This window comes from Gekko japonicus, unplaced genomic scaffold (genome assembly GCF_001447785.1).
Source record: "Gekko japonicus isolate JY-2015 unplaced genomic scaffold, Gekko_japonicus_V1.1 scaffold1817, whole genome shotgun sequence".
In the NCBI taxonomy this organism is placed as follows: domain Eukaryota; kingdom Metazoa; phylum Chordata; class Lepidosauria; order Squamata; family Gekkonidae; genus Gekko; species Gekko japonicus.
The window spans coordinates 4,885-22,417 of NW_015167591.1; the positions used below are offsets into that span (position 1 = coordinate 4,885).

At 39.9% G+C, this 17,533-nt stretch overlaps 1 protein-coding gene across 1 annotated transcript in view; it reads left to right on the forward strand.

The window, feature by feature from the left end:
* Positions 1 to 4,299: 4,299 nt before the first annotated feature.
* LAMA1 (laminin subunit alpha 1) overlaps positions 4,300 to 17,533 on the forward strand; it is a gene marked incomplete at its 5' end in the record, with an annotated part of 107,561 nt that continues 94,327 nt past the window's right edge. Inside the window, 5 exons of the mRNA XM_015413935.1 lie at positions 4,300 to 4,470; positions 4,931 to 5,043; positions 9,463 to 9,705; positions 12,688 to 12,867; positions 14,654 to 14,743. Of these exons, the coding sequence (XP_015269421.1) occupies positions 4,300 to 4,470; positions 4,931 to 5,043; positions 9,463 to 9,705; positions 12,688 to 12,867; positions 14,654 to 14,743 (797 nt within the window). The remainder of the gene's footprint in view (positions 4,471 to 4,930; positions 5,044 to 9,462; positions 9,706 to 12,687; positions 12,868 to 14,653; positions 14,744 to 17,533) is intronic.

Here is a 17,533-nt window from a genome sequence, read left to right on the forward strand (position 1 = left end):
GACCATGGAAATGTCTTCAGACAACGCTGGCTCTTCGGCTTTGAAATGGAGATGAGCACCGCAACCCTAGAGTTGGATTCGACTGGCTTTCGAGCAAGGGAACCTTTACCTTTACCCTTAATGAGAGAGATGGGGCTGGACTAGGAGGGAAGAGAGTGAAATAAGTCCCCGGGTGTATCTGGACACACTGCTTGCTGTGAACATGGGGGAGCAAATATACACTGTGACTCAGCAACTTTGTTGGCTCCAAATTCATTTATTACCAGCACTCAGGTCTCTAGGAACATGGACAGCAAGCCTCTGCCCAAGGTGTTACAACCAGTGGCCTTGGCTCCATCCCTGCCCAGACTGGCTTCGTCTGCAGAGGGATTGCGTTTTGAAAGCAGGCATCCAGCTATCATGTGTGAACTGGCACTAAGTCGCTTGAGGGTCATGGCTTCAGGATCATAATTGTCCTTTCTTTTTCTTCTCACAGTATGGTTATACAGTATTACATAGCAAGTAAACAAAAGAAAAGGCCCTCCCATGTAACAAGCGGGAAGAAAATTTGCTTTGGTGTTGCAAGGTCCCTATGCTTACGCCTAAACTATGCAATCACTTCACAGATTTTAGGTATATTAGTAACTGCCTGGCATGAACTTTATTGGACTTTAAGTGATCTGTTTACTATGTTCCACATAAGGATGACGAGTGGTCCCAGAGATGAATCCATGCACAGGAAGGGGTGGTGCAGTCCTAGTCTCTCCCTATGTGTAACATGTAGGAGTTAATCTGAACAGAATCTACTGCTTGAGTTGTTTTAACAAAAACTGTTTGTTCAGAATAAGACAAGACAATTGTATTCTTTAAAAAATCTTGATTGGTAATGATCTTCCTCTTCTGTTAAAAGTTCTGAATTGCTGTGGGAGAGTCCAGCTTCCTAAAGGGTCTGGTAAGATCCTGATTTCCAAGTATGCTTTAGAGTAATTCTATGCATCAGCGGTGAAGTCAGTGGGTAAAATATCAATCCAAATAATAAAACTAAGGCATGGGCTACTTTGCCAGCTGACTGCAGTGAATCTAAATGAAAACAAACCTTCATATAGTCCGCAATTGTTCTGGTTCCATTGAATGTTGTTATAAGGAACATTTCAATGCATATTCCTAGTTTTCAGTAGTCATGGGCGTTTGCAACTGCAGATGTAGTCAATGAAATTTCGGTATCTGTGGCTGTCTTATTATTCCTTGTGTTGGTGGGTGGCCTGGCTTAGGAATCAAACTGAACTGTGATTGAATGAAATGCACAAAAGGAGCTCTCACAGAAGGAAATGATAAAAGCGAAGTGGGTGGTAATGCAAAGAACATTACATACATTGTCCCAATTTTTTTTTCTGGCAGAAAAAGTGTATTTAAGAAAGCTGTGTTTAATATTCTGATTGTTACGATATAGATCACAGACTGTCGTATGTCAGAGTTGGAGAGACACACAGAGAGACACAAAATGCATGAACTTTTTTTAAAAAATGTCCAGGACTTGAAACTACTCTTTCTCAAATTAATTAGCATTTATATTTTAAGTTTTATAAACATGGAGCAATATAGTTCAGTATTATAAAATCCCTTAACATGGAAATTTTGTGTTTTGTGGTGGGAGGACACAGTTCTTCTGTTGGGTTGCCTCTAATACTTACTACAAAGCAGCTGTAACTTGATTTTTAATCTTTCCTCGCCCTCATACTTCATGAAGCTTTCCACTTTTTTGGTAGGTTGGTTCTCCATGAGAAATCTTGTTCTGACTAAAAAGACAAAGGAAAAAGTAACCTTACACACTTTATGACAGCCTTCTAACATACTTTCCTGTGTGCCTGTCAAGACTGTTATAAATTCAGTACAGTTGTGCCAGAAATCTGATACACAAATAACTTGAAGTAACAAAGTCTGATTTAATATTAATTTCTTACACTTGATTGATTTCTTTGCTCTGTATATTGTCATTGTCTCTGTGCTCTCTAATCATGTACATTAGCTTTTATTAATGAAATGCATAGCTATTGCAACAAAATATTTCTGTCTGTAATAATGAAATTGCCCTGCCCTGGAAAACCCTAGATAGACTGATCATGTCTGATCTGGGAAGGTAAGCAGAGTTGACTCTGGTCAGTATTTGGATGGGAGCTCCCCCCTCCCAAGGAATATCACCATCACTATACAGAGGCAAACAATGGTATACCACTTCTGGCTGTCTCTTGGCTTGGAAACCATATGAGGTTGCTATAGGTTGGCTGCAACTTGATGGCAAAAAAGACAATGAAATAACAGTATTACTCCAATACAAAATAATTGGAGCTACATCCAAGTTAACACTTCATTTTTTAAATCTTTGACTTAATTTTTTTTATTTCTGTATTCAACAAAAGCAGTCCATCAGTGAATAATAAGTTTCTTTGAAAATTCTTGTTTTATCAAAGAAATCTTATCCACTAATATAATGTGTCAATTTACGGATCCAGACCTCATCTTTGGCACTGTGTGCTGCTTCCAGTTTGGAATAATATCATTCTAGCTGTACCTATTAAGAGGGATACCAGTTTTTAGGTAGTTGGTCTATATTATACTCCAACATAAACACTAATAGATAATGTATTTCTATTCCTATTATTGTACCTATTTCATTTTGTATATTTTTTTCCATTTTTTATGATGGGTCTTATCCATTTTGGTGAGCTCCAAATTTTTATCAGTTTTTTTTAAAGGTAGGGACCCCTGCTAATTTCTATGCTCACATACAGGCAGTTTTGGTGCTATGTGATATATTTTCGGTTAGATTTTCTAGCACCTATTTGGATAAGACAGGATTATAGTAATTAGCAAGATAGCTATTAATATCTGAGTGTGCACTTCCAAAGATGGGGAAAAATCAGCATAGCTCATTAAACATTTCCAACATTTTTGTCTGTTTTAAATGAAACATTTAATTGTCTAGGGTCAAGTACCAGTATTGCTTAGTATAGTGAAGGGGGTTTGTATTCAGATTGATCCATTCATTCACTAGAAGAATATAAATATACTGCACGGTTTATTCTCTGCTCCATTCTCAGGGTAAGTAGGCTGTTACTCCTCGCGTCATTTTTATTCAAGGTCAAATGGTTTTGAACTTCCTATTATCTCTTAGTCTCAGGTATTCTCTTTACTGTGGGAGCTTCCTTTTTGTTTGGATGCACAGCTGGCTAAGCAAAGGAATAAAATCAAAGACAAATTTCAGGTTGTTTTTTAACAGGATAGGCAATGATTACACCTCTACAGCTTGTTTAATTAACACTTAGTTCCTTTTTGTTTTCTCTGAGTCATGATTGGGATTTTATCTGCTTAGTGCTTTTTAACACCACCACCAAAAGATTTGAAGCAGGATGAAGGCAAAGGAAACTGCCAGGGGCAGAGTTATAAAGCAACTCAATTTGTTTGAGATCTCTATTCAAACACTGAACTTGCATTCTTAGAGTATTTACATTTATTCAGCGATCTAATTGGCTTAATTGGGTAGTGTGGTCTTCGTACTGGATGCAGATCACAGAAAACCTTTAGCAAGTTTTGAAAGCCGAAAGAAACGAAGAGCAGTATAGTATTTAAACTTAGGGAGAAGCCGCTATGGGAAATTTCACCCCTCTTTCAAAACATCAAGTAAAATGCTTGTTGGCAACTTTTAAAACCTTTGATTAATTAGAAAAATTAATGTATTTTTATTGTGCTAGACCAAGTTCTGAGAGTAATAGTGAATAACTCATTGCAATTCGTGTTCCAGATGTGTTATGATGTCATTATTTGCTATCAGTTCTGTTGGAGAAAAACAATCCATTCGAACCTGATAGTGTTTTTGCTTTTTCCTAATATACATGGCCAAAATTGTAGCTTGTGACTGATATTAGTTGGATAACTAACATACAGGAATGGGCTAAGCTGGCAGTAAATTAAGCAGTTTGTTAACCCTCTCTTCATATGGACCACAAAAGAAAGAGGATAGAGAAAATACAGCGAACAAGAAGCACCCTGGATACCAGGTCATTCTGAACTGCACATAATGCATTTCATTATTTGGCACCATTTGCTTTGGGTTGGAGTTACCAGTGGAATTTCTCTGTTGCATCAACAGCCCTCTGCAGGCATGAAGGAAATCAAGGTGCAAAGAAATCAGACTACAATTCCATACCTTTTTAGACATTTGGAAGAAGTTAGCATGGTTTTTAAAAATTTGGCTATAAAATCACATAGGATGACATGCAAATCTAAATTATAACTATTGTATGATCATTTTTATATTTTCAGGTCTATTTCCCGCTATTCTGAATCTTGCTAGTAATGCTCATATCAGCACCAATGCTACCTGTGGTGAAAAGGGCCCTGAAATGTTTTGTAAACTTGTGGAACATGTTCCAGGTCGACCTCTACGCAATGCACAGTGTCGGATCTGTGACCATAATAGTGCAAATCCCAAAGGCAAGTTTTGTTTTATTTTATTAAAATATTTATACCCTACCTTTCTCATATTTCAAGGGTGCTTCACATTAAATGTATGATACATTTTCAGGCTGCTTCATGATACTGAGTATGAAAATGATTTTTCTGCATACACATAATAATACAACTATAAGGGCTACCTACAAAGTTAAAGGAAGTTAAATTATACCAAGGTCTCATCATAATCACTAGGGTCTAACAAAACAGTTTTCTTCAGTCCCAGTAATCTCAATGAGACTTAATTATGGATAATTTTATATGGATTGCACCTATGGTACATGTGCCACTTTTACCCTCTCTGAGTGAATCTTCTGTGGGGTAATTTTTTCCATATTTGTGCACTGTAAACTATATGGCACACAGCTTGAATATAATAAATTAACAGAAATAAATGGGATTATTTAGTCTTAAATCATGTGTGTGTGTATTTTCCCAACAGAACAGCACCCTATTTCAAATGCTATAGATGGCACCAATAACTGGTGGCAAAGTCCCAGTATTCAGAATGGAAGAGAATACCATTGGGTGACCATTACTTTGGATCTACGACAGGTAAGTACTAGCACATGAAGAAAAAATATGTTGCTTTAAGATATTTATTTATTTTGTTTATTTTGAAATATTTTAGCTCACATTTTGGTCACGTGACATCCAGTAGCTTCTAATAGTAATTAAAAATTTTTATTGCAATAAATAAGTAAAAGAGAAAAGAACAAGTGCCAGATATGTAAGTCAACAAAATTATATAAAACAAAAAAGGTAACCAGCTCATTGGTCTCACCAAATAATCAACATTTAACTTGGAACGTAAGTCAGCATTTCACTTGGAACATGTTTGCAAAAACAAGATTATCTTCTAAAAACAAACATGGAAGTGCAAAGCTTACCTTATCGGGGATTAGTGTTTTGTATTGTTGGTGCCACCACTGAGAAAACCCAGTCTTGAGTTATAACCCCCTAAACTTCTTGTAGTGGGAGAACATGGAGCAGAGCTTTTCCAGATAACAGGTTATGGACTGTCAGTCCCCACTTCATCAGAGGGTAAAGGTAATGATCTGACCATAAGAAAGTAAGTTCCTCCACTGTCTCAACTTGCTATCCAGAATAGAATGCCAAATCAAGAATATATTCTACTGAATATGTTGGGCCAGATAACGTTTGAGACAGAACAGTGTCTGGCATAGTAACCAGAAGTGCCATCCTAAGCAGACTTGCCATATTTCTGTGTTCGTTGAAGCAAATAAAAGCATATAAAAGCTTAGAATGGTATTGCAAGAAATCCTATGCCAGATAAAGAGCCCTTTGTATGAATGTTAAAATCCTTGGACACGATAAACTTTGAGGTCTTCCACAAGATTCCCAGATCATCTGTGTTATCTAACAGAGAGATTGTTGAACACCAGAGTAAATGGTACACCAATGGAACATCAATCCATCTTTACAACCCAACATCAGAGACAAAAATTCAGAATATGAAGAGTGTGGGACAATATGTGGTAGGGAGATGGAATTGTAATAGACCACAGTTAACCCCCCACCCCCATCCAGCCTTACTGTTGAACTGTAAACTGGGTGTACACATCTGGGTTATTTATTTAGATATGTATGCCCCACTTTTCTGTCCAATGGGGTGGCTTTCACCATTGTTCTCCCCTTTTCCATTTTGTTCTCACATTAGCAGTCCTGTGAGGTTGGTTAGTCTGAGAGAGAATGACTGACCCAGCAAGCTTCAGTGGCAATACAAGAATTCAAACCAGGGTCTCTCAGATTGTAGGCTGACTCTCTAATCACTACCCCATGCTTGTTTCAATTATATTAGATTATTTGCCAGGGGAGAGACGGTGCTCCAGGCATGGCTCAGTGAGACCTTTTATTACTAGGTTGCTAAGGGATAGGTAAGGCTGCCAATGCTGGGTTATGAAATTCCTGGAGATTTGGGTGTGGTGCTAGGGGAGGCAAGGTTTGGGAAGAGGATGGACCTCAGAGGGGTATAATGCCATAGAGTCCATCCTCCAAAGCAGCCATTTTCTCCAGGGGAATGGAGTTCTGTCATCTGAAGATCAGTTGTAATTCTGGGCGACCCACAGGCCCCATGTGGGTAAGGGCTGGCCCCACTGGTGGACCTCCTGATGGCACTGGTATTTCTGGCCACTGTGTGATACAGAGTGTTGGACTGGATGGGCCTTTGGCCTGATACAACACTGGCATCTCTTATGTTCTTATGTTCCATGGTGCCATTCAGCCAATTAAGACTTCATGGCTGAGCTGGTTTTCATAAAATGTTTAAGCCCAAGTAATGCAATAAAAATTAGGTTGCTGCAACTGTTGATATTATTAGGACTACCTACTAATTTAAATCATGGTATCAGAATGCCGGAAGTCTGAAATGGTAGAGCAGATAGCACAGTCGTTAACATTAAAGAAATACTTACAGTTGAGAAAGCTCTCACGGTGTCTCCTTTATTAGTATTGATGTTATCCAGTTCAATGCAGCCCAGCAAATGGCCAGGAAAACACATACAACACATGCCATAAGAAGATAAGAAAAGCCAATGTTGGATCAGGCCAATGGCCCATCCAGTCAAAGACTCGGTCACACAGGTGCCATCAGGAGGTCCACCAGTGGGGCCAGGACACTAGAAGCCCTCCTACTGTCCCCTTCCAAGTACCAAGAATACAGAACATCACTTGCCCCAGACCGAGAGTCCCTATCTATAACTTGTGGCTAATAGCCACTGATAGACCTCTGCTTCATATGTTTATCCAATTCCCTCTTGAAGCCGTCCATGCTTGTAGCCGCCACCACCTCCTGTGGCAGTGAATTCCATGTGTTAATCACTCTTTGGGTGATTCCTTTTATCTGTTCTAACCCAACTGCTCAGCAATTTCATTGAGTGCCCATGATTTCTTGTATTGTGAGAAAGGGAGAAAAGTACTTCTTTCTCTACTGCTCTATCCTGCATAATCTTGTATACCTCGATCATGTCACCCCTCAGTCGTTGCATCCCCAAACTAAAGAGCCCCAGGCACTTTAACTTTTCTTAGTCTGTTGTAGGAGAACAAAAGTCCAGTGGCACTTTAAATACTAACATCATTTCTTGGTATGATCTTTTATGAGTCAGGGCTCACCTCTTCAGATAAATATGTGAAGGAAAATTATATATTATATTGGATGATGTGCAGGTAGATGGTGTAGCTGATGTTATTAGGTCCTGTAACAGTATTATTATACCAGTTAAACTGTGGTATAATAAGGAGGCTGTTTTCTGTATTACCTTTTTTAAACTGTATGAGAAAACCCCAGAGCCCAGAGATCTCGTTGCAGTATTTTCTATATAATAATGGTTTAAAATCATGTCTGTCCAGTGGGTATTATCTCTAATGGAATTATTTATTGTATACGGAAATTGCACAAAAATGCAGAAGCTAAATGGTTTCATTATCTCCAAACAGGTAAATTTTTTATTTTAAAAAAAGCGATACATCAACTATGCACTGAATTTACAACATCTAGAAGATTAATATATACTAAGGACAGGAAAAAAGTCTTGTTATAATCTACTTATTTGTGTTTATTGTGTGACTCCGTACAGTAAATATAGTACAGAATACAATTTCTGAGAAGGAATGATTGAATGCTTTCTCATCAACTGCTGCTTCGACCATATACATTATAATGAAAGATAATCTTTATACAACAACATACCAATGGCATTTGGCACCACACTGATTAAATTAAATTTACCATACCAATAAACAGCTGTGTTGGAAATATGGGTCAAGAAAGTGGATTTTTAACATATGTTTTGGCAATGCCCACTATTTAAACAATTTTGGGAAAAGATACTTGATGAAATTTCTCAAATAACAGGATATGAAATCCCCAAAGACCCAACATTTTTGTTTGTTTTTGGTCGGGACTGTTATTAGAAGTTCACAAGAAGCGGGGTCCTGTGATACTCTCAGGGGGGGGGGAGAAGGCGCTCCACATGGAGGAGGAGCAAGCAGCCACAGGTGAGCCTTCTCCCCTGCCCCCTGGCACCAATGGTGAGGCCCATGTGGCTCCCAGCCACTGAGCTCACCAAGCATTCTCCCCCACCCCCGGCACCAATGGCGAGGCCTGGGCCCACCAAGTCTTCTCTCCCACCCCCCGGAACTGACAGTGAGGCCCGAGCCTGCCAAGCCTTCTCCCTCGCCCCCCAGCACTGATGGTGAGGCCAGGGCCTGCCAAACCTTCTCCCCCGCCCCCTGACGGAGAGGCCTGCGCGGCTCCCAGCCATGGGCCCAGTTCCTAGTGCATTCTCTGCACATGCACAGGGCACACTTTTTTACTTTGGGGGGGATTTATGTATTCCCCCTATAGTTTTTTCTACATTTCAGATTTTTCTGCACACCTGGGGAGTGCCCCAAGTGTGCAGGAAAATCTCTTTTCCCCTTAGGTGCCCCAGATGTGCGGATTTAGATATCCGCATGCAGAGGGGTTCTTGGCTATTAGATATATAGATAGATGTATTGTACTAGAATTTTTTATCGCTGCACATATGAGATTTGCATAGAGTATAAGAGTTGCATTTGATGGGTAAGCTATTTGGATTTAGCAATATATCTAATTCTTAACATGACCAAATCTGTAGATACTTAAATCCAGAGAAGGGGATCATGGACAGATAAGACATATCTTTCTACAACCTGAGAAAAGCCCCAGGTTTGCAGAAAAAAAAATATTAAAAAATACCTTGGGGAGGGGAGTTAAAAACTCTCAACATAATAGGAGTGCCTGTGAATGAAGTGCACGTACATACTAGTTGCACATGTGTAAGTTTTCTGTATGTAACTTGGGATTCTGCAAAATGCAGGACCTCTAATTGCCTGTAGCAGGTGTACACAAAAGCAAGCTGTTTTGGGATTTCTTAGAAAATTCAAAAGTTTCAGAAGCCAGCTCAATGTTTTGCTTGATCACTCATATTTTAGGTCTTTCAAGTGGCATATGTCATTATAAAAGCTGCTAATGCTCCCCGGCCTGGAAATTGGATTTTGGAGCGTTCTTTAGATGGCATTGAATTCAGTCCGTGGCAATATTATGCAATTAGTGACACAGAGTGCCTAACCAGGTATAATGTGACGCCAAGACTTGGACCTCCTACATATAAAAGAGATGATGAAGTGATCTGTACTTCCTATTATTCCAGGCTAGTTCCACTTGAACATGGAGAGGTAAGTTTTCTTTTTCTTAGTTAGCTGGAGCAGGGATGTTGCTGTGACAATGTTTATTTTTTAAAAAGGACTTCTTCAGATACAGCTTTCTTCTCCTACAAGGGTGAAAATGGACACATTTCCTTGGCAAGGATCTGAGCTGCATAAATGCAGAACGCACCCATTCCATTCATCACCTTCTACAACCTGTGGGAGAGTGAATGTACCTCCCATTCCGGCCAAAGTTGAATCCTAGGGATAAAATAATATCTCATCTGGTCCATTGAAGAGCCAGCTCTGATTTCTCATAGATATAGATATAGATAGATATAGATATAGATAGATAGATATGCAGTGAAACTCATTGTAACCGCAAGACAACGAGTGCTAGAAAGGCGTTGCGGAGCAGACGGAGCAGGGGTGCCAGGCTGGCGCGAGGCGAGGCCGCTCAGCCAGGAACCATTGGGGAACCGATCTCAGCTGGAGTGCGTGGTATGGCCTCCCGGACTGGTGGGCAAGTGGAGCAGCCGTGGCAGCCCCAAGGGAGCCGGGGCCACCCCCAGGCTGATGTCGCAGGTAAGCGGCCTGGCCCAGGCCCAGAGAAGGGTGAAAGGAGGCGGTGGGGGGTGAAAGGAGCAGCCACGGTGGCCCCGAGTGAGCGGGGCCCACCCCCGGGCTGACGCTGCAGGTAAGCATCCTCCTCACCGGCGGCCTGGGCTAGGCCCAGAGAAGGGCAAAAGGAGGCAGCTGGGGGCGAATGGAGCAGGTGTGGTGGCCCAGAGTGAGTAAGGCCCACCCCCGGCCCGATGCCGTGGGTAAGTGCCCTCTTCACTGGTGGCCTGGCCCAGCCTCAGAGAAGGGAGGCGTCGGGGAGCAGACGGAGCAGGCACTTCAGGCTGGCACGAACTGAGGCCCCCCACCCAGGAACCCTGTGCGGCCAGCCGCCAGTCCACCCCTGGAGAACCCTTCGCCGCTGGGCTGTGCGGCGTGCTTCCCCCCAGATGGGCGGCCCTTTATTAAGCAGCCTTTAACCGTTAAAGCGTAGCCAGCTTCTTCTTTTCAAGCCTCCCCGTCGCTGACCGTGCTAGGGCCCTGCCATTCGCCAGGGGAGGGGAGGGAGGTCCTGCCTTTCCCGCCGGTTGCTAGCCGCTGGAACATCCGTCTCATCCCTCGGCTCCCACCACACTGAGGGCAAGACGCTGGCCGCCAGTTCTGTGGGCGGGAAAGGCAGCCAACACAACTAGGGGATTGGGCAGCCAATGCAGCCACCAGGGGATTGGCACAGCTACTGAGTGGCAGTTCAGGCAGCCAACTGATTTTGCCGTGCATCGAATCTTGCCACTCTAAAATGCGTTTATATATAAGGACAGGATATATATATAAAACAGTTTATGAAATCACTCTGTGTTTCCACATTATTTTACAGTGGCCATTTATTGACAGTTTACTTCAGATAGTTTACTTAAACTAGGCATTTGGTGTTTTAAAGATTCTTTTTAAAGAACCACCTGGAAATGGAAGCTAATGCTACAAGCATCTGAATTTCTCTGTGCTGCTTGAATTTCTACACAGGCATCGGTATTATTTGAGTGATACTGCATAATTAAAACAGCCATGCATTTTGCAGGTCAACTGCTGATTGTTCTTTCTTTTAATCTGCTCTGTTCATAGTAGTTCCATGGTATGGCTTAGAAAAGCAGTCCAGTGTTAGGAGGAAATGGTGCATTAAAATCCGTGCCTATGAATGTCTGTCTTTATATTCCAGCAAATAGAAATCTGACCTCTAAAATAGCTATATAGAGAGAATCTCCATAATTAATTCCTTAGATAAAAATACATCAGGGTTCAAAGAATATTTGGGACTGAAGTACTACTGTTATATTTTTTTAATAATCTAAATTATACTTTAAGTTCCGTATGCACATTGGAGGAAGTGAATCCTGTGTGATGTGTTAGTTTGTGTCAATACAGTATAATATTATTATTAATAATAATAACAACAACAATAATAATAATATTTTATTCTAGGAACGAACTAAAATTAATTAGAAATTATTAGATCAGATTGCAGAATCCTTAATTTAGCAGCAGCAAGAAAGTAGGTCTGAGTTAAAAGGATGAAATCTGTTGATTCAGACTGGAGATAGTTTTATACACCTGCAACTCTGTTGTTTACAGGAATGTTTATATTTCTGACTTTTCATTTCTGTTTTACTTAATTTCTGAATGCTTAAAATAATAGAACTCTTGAACAGTCAGAATAATAGAAAATTGTAAGAAAAAAGAAACATTTTTTATTTTTAAATGGTTACGCTTCAACTGTTTTGAAGTCTCTAAAAGTTTTCTCATGTATGCTGTTTATTGCTCCTTAATGTTGGAGACAACAGGAAATCCTTTTGCAGATGTTGTGTGTGTGTGCGTTTCTGGCATAAGAATCCATCTGACACTGCAGGATTGGTATGAAAGTTCATAAACTTCGGAGGGAAAGTACAATTTCCCCCTTGTCTTTTACACTGTGTCCTTTTTATGCCAGTGCTATGGCTTTAGGCCCAGTAATCTTTGCTCCCCATACATGGACCGAAGAAGATTCTTAAAATACAATTTCAACATTTTTCTAAAAGGAGGCTTGGGCGAGATGTGATCCAGAAAGTAATGAATTAAAAATAAATTGTCAAGGAGGACAACATGGTGGAACGGGGACGGGACACAGTAGTATTTTGAATCTGATAATTATTTTGCAAATTGTCCTATTCTTGCATTGCTAATTCTTTTGTTGTGGGAAACGTAGTTTGAACATATGCCTTATACTGAATCAGGCCATTGATCCTCAAGGGCAATACTGTCTATTCAGTTTGGCAGCAGCTCTCCAGGCACTCAGGCAGAGGTTTTTCATGTTCCCTTTACTTAAACCTTTTAATTGGAGACACCAGGGTTTTATCCTGGGATCTGTTTCGTCAAGACTACTAACAACAAGGTTATGATGAAGGTGGTCTCTGTCTTTAGATCCACACATCACTGATCAATGGTAGACCTAGTGCTGATGACCCTTCACCAACATTATTGGAATTTACTTCCGCACGATATATTCGTCTTCAGCTGCAGCGTATAAGAACTCTTAATGCAGACCTCATGACCCTTAGCCATCGTGATCCTAAAGATGTTGATCCTATTGTTACTCGAAGGGTAAGTTAAAAATGCCTATTTGTTACTTTGTTATGTATGGGGTATGATTCATCTCTGTTTTGATAAAGTTTCTGACCCAGTTAGGACAAAGAGGGCTATCGGATGTTAGGTCTTTGTGGTATGATGAAGATCAGTTATCACACAGTAAAGATTCCTTCTAGTGAAACATTCACTGCATGAAATCAACATGGGTTGATTTCATGCAGTGAAAGATTACTTCTTTGTTTCAAAAAGTAATGCACAAATTAGACATAGTAACAGCCTTGTATATTTGTTCTTTTCTACTGTGCTGCTAAAGTAATCGAACTGTTTAATTTGCCAGATGTCTTTGATCCAAAGTAACACTTTATAGAGTTTACTTTCTTCTTTCTGTTCTCTGTTTCTTCTTGCTATACCTTGATTTATTATATTTTCAAAAGCAAGAATTGTACATGCTGATGAACTTGTACACATGAATACATGAAACTGCCTTATAGTGAATCAGATGCTTGGTCCATCAAACTCAGTGTTTTCTGCTCTGACTGGCAGCAGCTCTCCATGGTCTCAGGCAGAGGTCTTTCACATCACCTACTGCCAGATCTTTTAATTGGAGATACTGGGGATTAAACCTGGGACCTTCTGCATGCCAAGCAGATGCTCTGCCACTTAGTTACAGCCCCTCCCAATTGTACAATAAACCCTTCTTTGGGAAATATCTTATTATGCAGACACAAAACAATTCCTCTGAAAACCGTAATATAGTAGTTGTTAAACACAGCAACACTCTTCTGTCTTTTTATAGCTGGAAGATCAAGTTTATTTATGTAAAATAGTAGCACAATCCATCCAACGTCAGTTGTATAGATTTCACTGGTAAACCTTATTTTTCTCACAAAAAGCACTGACACTTTGCCTGTACTGTGTCCACAACTTTTAAATTGTATTCCTTTGGCTGGATCATGTCCATGGTTTTTAAAGTGAAATGTCCATTTTAATACAATCTGACTAAGGTCTAATGTATTTTACATACGCTGTTTTAGCTTGAATTTTATTTTTCGTTGAAGCTGAGCCGAACTTGCAGCCCTTGAATTGGTCACCTGAGACAATTACCTTGAACATAGATGTGATAGTTTGCACTGTGCTTAGTTTTATTTTCATGTGGATTTTTTTAATGATCTGTGAGGTGTTTCAGATGTACAAATTCAATACAGCTTGACAGATGGCATAAATTTATATTTAAAAGTATGGTTTACCTCATCCCTGAGAAACTGAAGACAAGTCACTATTGAGTTCACTAATTATTTCTTGTCCCAGCTTTTCTGACAAAAGTGAAAATTAATCTTATCCTAAACAGAATCCTTTGGACCAAATCAAGAATGTTAGTAGGGTTTGTGCAAGCCTTCTGTGGGAATCAGATTTACATACCTGAGGTCAAAATTAGTTTTGGATTAAACATATGTTATACTTCAGTCTTGAAACTCACACATATACTGAGTTTTAGTTTATGTACCGACATGATCTCTACCATAAGAACAGTAATGCTAGCAAGAGAAGATAACATTGCTCCTTTGCTGTCTCCCCCAGGGTAATAAAAGCCATTGTCCCTCTCTGGGGTCTGTACGTATGTTTACAACAGTGCTTGTCTTAATTTCCATATACAAATTCTACTGAAATCAGTAATAGTTTATAGAACCATGCAAATTCTGTGCTTGTAGCTAATTTGTTAAATATGAAACAATGTAATATTTGTATTCTGTTTTTTTCCCCATGCTAATAGTCTTTATAAATTAAACTTTGCTTTATTTAGTATTACTATTCAATAAAGGACATATCTGTTGGTGGTATGTGCATTTGTTATGGCCATGCTCGAAGTTGTCCTTTGGATAAAGTCACAAAGGTATGTTTCATTTTTTTTGAACCCCCTCACTTAACTAACTGTACTACTAAATAAAAACAATTTCTTAGTTCATTACGTTATTGATTGTTTTCTACCCAGTGAAGTGATAAATGCTTGTGTCTTCTCCACAGCAGCTCTTTAAACCATATGCAAATATACTTATTAATACAGCATAATTGTCCAAGTTAGTGCCACCTCATTGGCATAAATGCTTTGGGGCTCAAGTAAAGGATTACAAATTCAGGATTATTTTTATGGCTACTTATAGGATGAATATATGATTAAGAAATTGTACCTTTGCAGATTAAGAAAATACACTGTTGCAAGATGCAACTTTATTCAAATAAATGTTTTATGTTTGCTGTTCTGTAAGGCCTCCTTGCTTGATCACCTAGCTGTCTGTATGCCCATAAACACACACACATAGTCCTTCAGAGTGTATATATGCAAGAATGCATACTTGTACACACTTATGCATAGGAGATGATCCATTGGAATCCCTTTGAGTTTTCTGCCACCTCTTGTACTACACCATAACCGCCATTGTTGCGTACTACACCATAACTGCCATTGTTGCTATGTGCCAATACTTTAATTATTAGAAATAATCCTACATTTCCAATACCACATGCTTCATTTCCCCAAAATTGTAGGTTTGGGATTTTAATTTTTTTCCTGCTAAATGATGTATGTGCACAAAGTATGCACCCACATATCCTCTAATATGTTCTGTGCTATATGCCAAAAAAGAGATAAAATGGAATTGTCAGTGTCTGGCTTCATATGTTGTAAAATGGATTATGAGATTTCCAGTTTCTGCTAGAAGCTAAAATTAACTGGTATATGGGTTGTGGGTTGTACAAGTTCAGTGGTGCAAATTCACACAGACTTATAAAGGAAAAGAAAATAACTGAAAGAAGAGAAAGAACAGAAGAACTGTATTGCAAGACTTCTGTCCTCATGAATCGAACAGAACTGTGCACTATGTGATTTTTGCACAAAGACAATAAAGCAGAAACAAGTGATAGATCAGTGCCTTCTTATTAAGTGGCAGATCATAGGGTCTAAATAGTGCCCCTTGTACAACTGTCACTAGAGGTTCTTGTGAATAACTATAGGTTTGGGTGCGCTGTGAGGGAGCCCTGCCATATACTTTCTCCAATAAACTAGTTGGAAAGAAAGAGGAAAGATAGATGTCAAATTGTTTACAGTGCAGTTTATGGCTGCATTTTTATAGGAGTTGACACGCCATCTGTAGAGGTAGATTATGTGACTGACCATCAATTATCCACTACAAATTCTACTTCTGCCTTTAAAAAGCAAAAATCCACATTCTCTTTGCTTGTCTCACTCCTTGCATTGTTCCCGTGATGGAGCTGTTCAAACTGTGGCTTCTTCAATGACATGTTTCGCCAGATGCTCTTTTTGGGTGGATTTATTTCTTTACCATGGCAAGGTCTTTTGCTATCTCATAATCTATATAGGGACAGAAAAGAGCAACTAGAATGATAAAAGGGTTGGAACACTTTCCCTGTGAAGAAAGGTTAAAGCGCTTGGGGCTCTTTAGCTTGGAGAAACGATGGCTGAGGGGTGACATGATCGAGGTTTATAAGATTATGCATGGGATAGAGCAGATAGAGAAAGAAGTACTTTTCTCCCTTTCTCACAATACAAGAACTCGTGGGCACTCAATGAAATTACTGAGCAGTCAGGTTAGAACAGATAAAAGGAAGTACTTCTTCACCCAAAGAGTGATTAACACATGGAATTCACTGCCACAGGAGGTTGCGGTGGCTACAAGCATGAATGGCTTCAAGAGGGAATTGGATAAACATATGGAACAGTGGTCCACCTGTGGCTGTTAGCCACAAGGTATAGATAGGAACTCTCAGATTGGGGCAAATGAAGCACTGTTTCTTGGTACTTGGGGGAGGCAACAGTGGGTGGGCTTCTAGTGTCCTGGCCCCACTGGTGGACTTCCTGATGGCATCTGGTATTTTTGGCCCCTGTGTGACAGTGTTGGACTGGATGGGCCATTGGCCTGATCCAACATTGGCTTCTCTTATGTTCTTAGGGGTCAGTCTAGCTGGAAATATGTAAATAATACTTCAGGTGTTTCAGAATTGCAGGTAAAGAGGTAGCTTGTATTCTAGGCTTTAGGTAGTGGAGCTATGTTATATAATGCAAAGGTTTTTAACATTTAATCCGCTAGTGCCTACAAAGTTTGCAACATTATTAGCAAATAACTCCACAAGCCTCAAGTAAAACAAAACAGAACATAAAAGCAGTTTTCAAGATAAGGCCAACTTCATTTACTTATGTTAGATACACGCATATGATACACAGATCTCAAGCATACATTCAGTGAAATCCTTGTGCCTGATATCCATTAAGAAAGTCCTTGGTATTAGATTTGATTCCTGTTTGTTGTGTGTCACCTTTTTAAACCCCTGAGGGAGAAGCCTGAGATCTGGGATTTTATCTTCAGGGCAAGTATAAGTCAACTCTTTTCACTTGACGGTCAGAAGCCATTGGAAGTGGGGAGAAAGGGCTGCCTAAAATTCTGAATGCCCCCAATTTGCCATTCCCTGTGGTGGCTCAAGTGGTTAAGACGCTGAACAGCAGGCTTAGTTCAGTAGTTCGAGACCCGAGTGTGCCGCATGACAGAGTGAGCTCCCATCTCTAGTTCCAGCTCCTGCCAACCTAGCAGTTCGAAAGCAAGAAATTGCAAGTAGATAAATAGGTACCACTACAGTGGGAAGGTAACAGCGTTCTGTGTGCCTTGGTTTT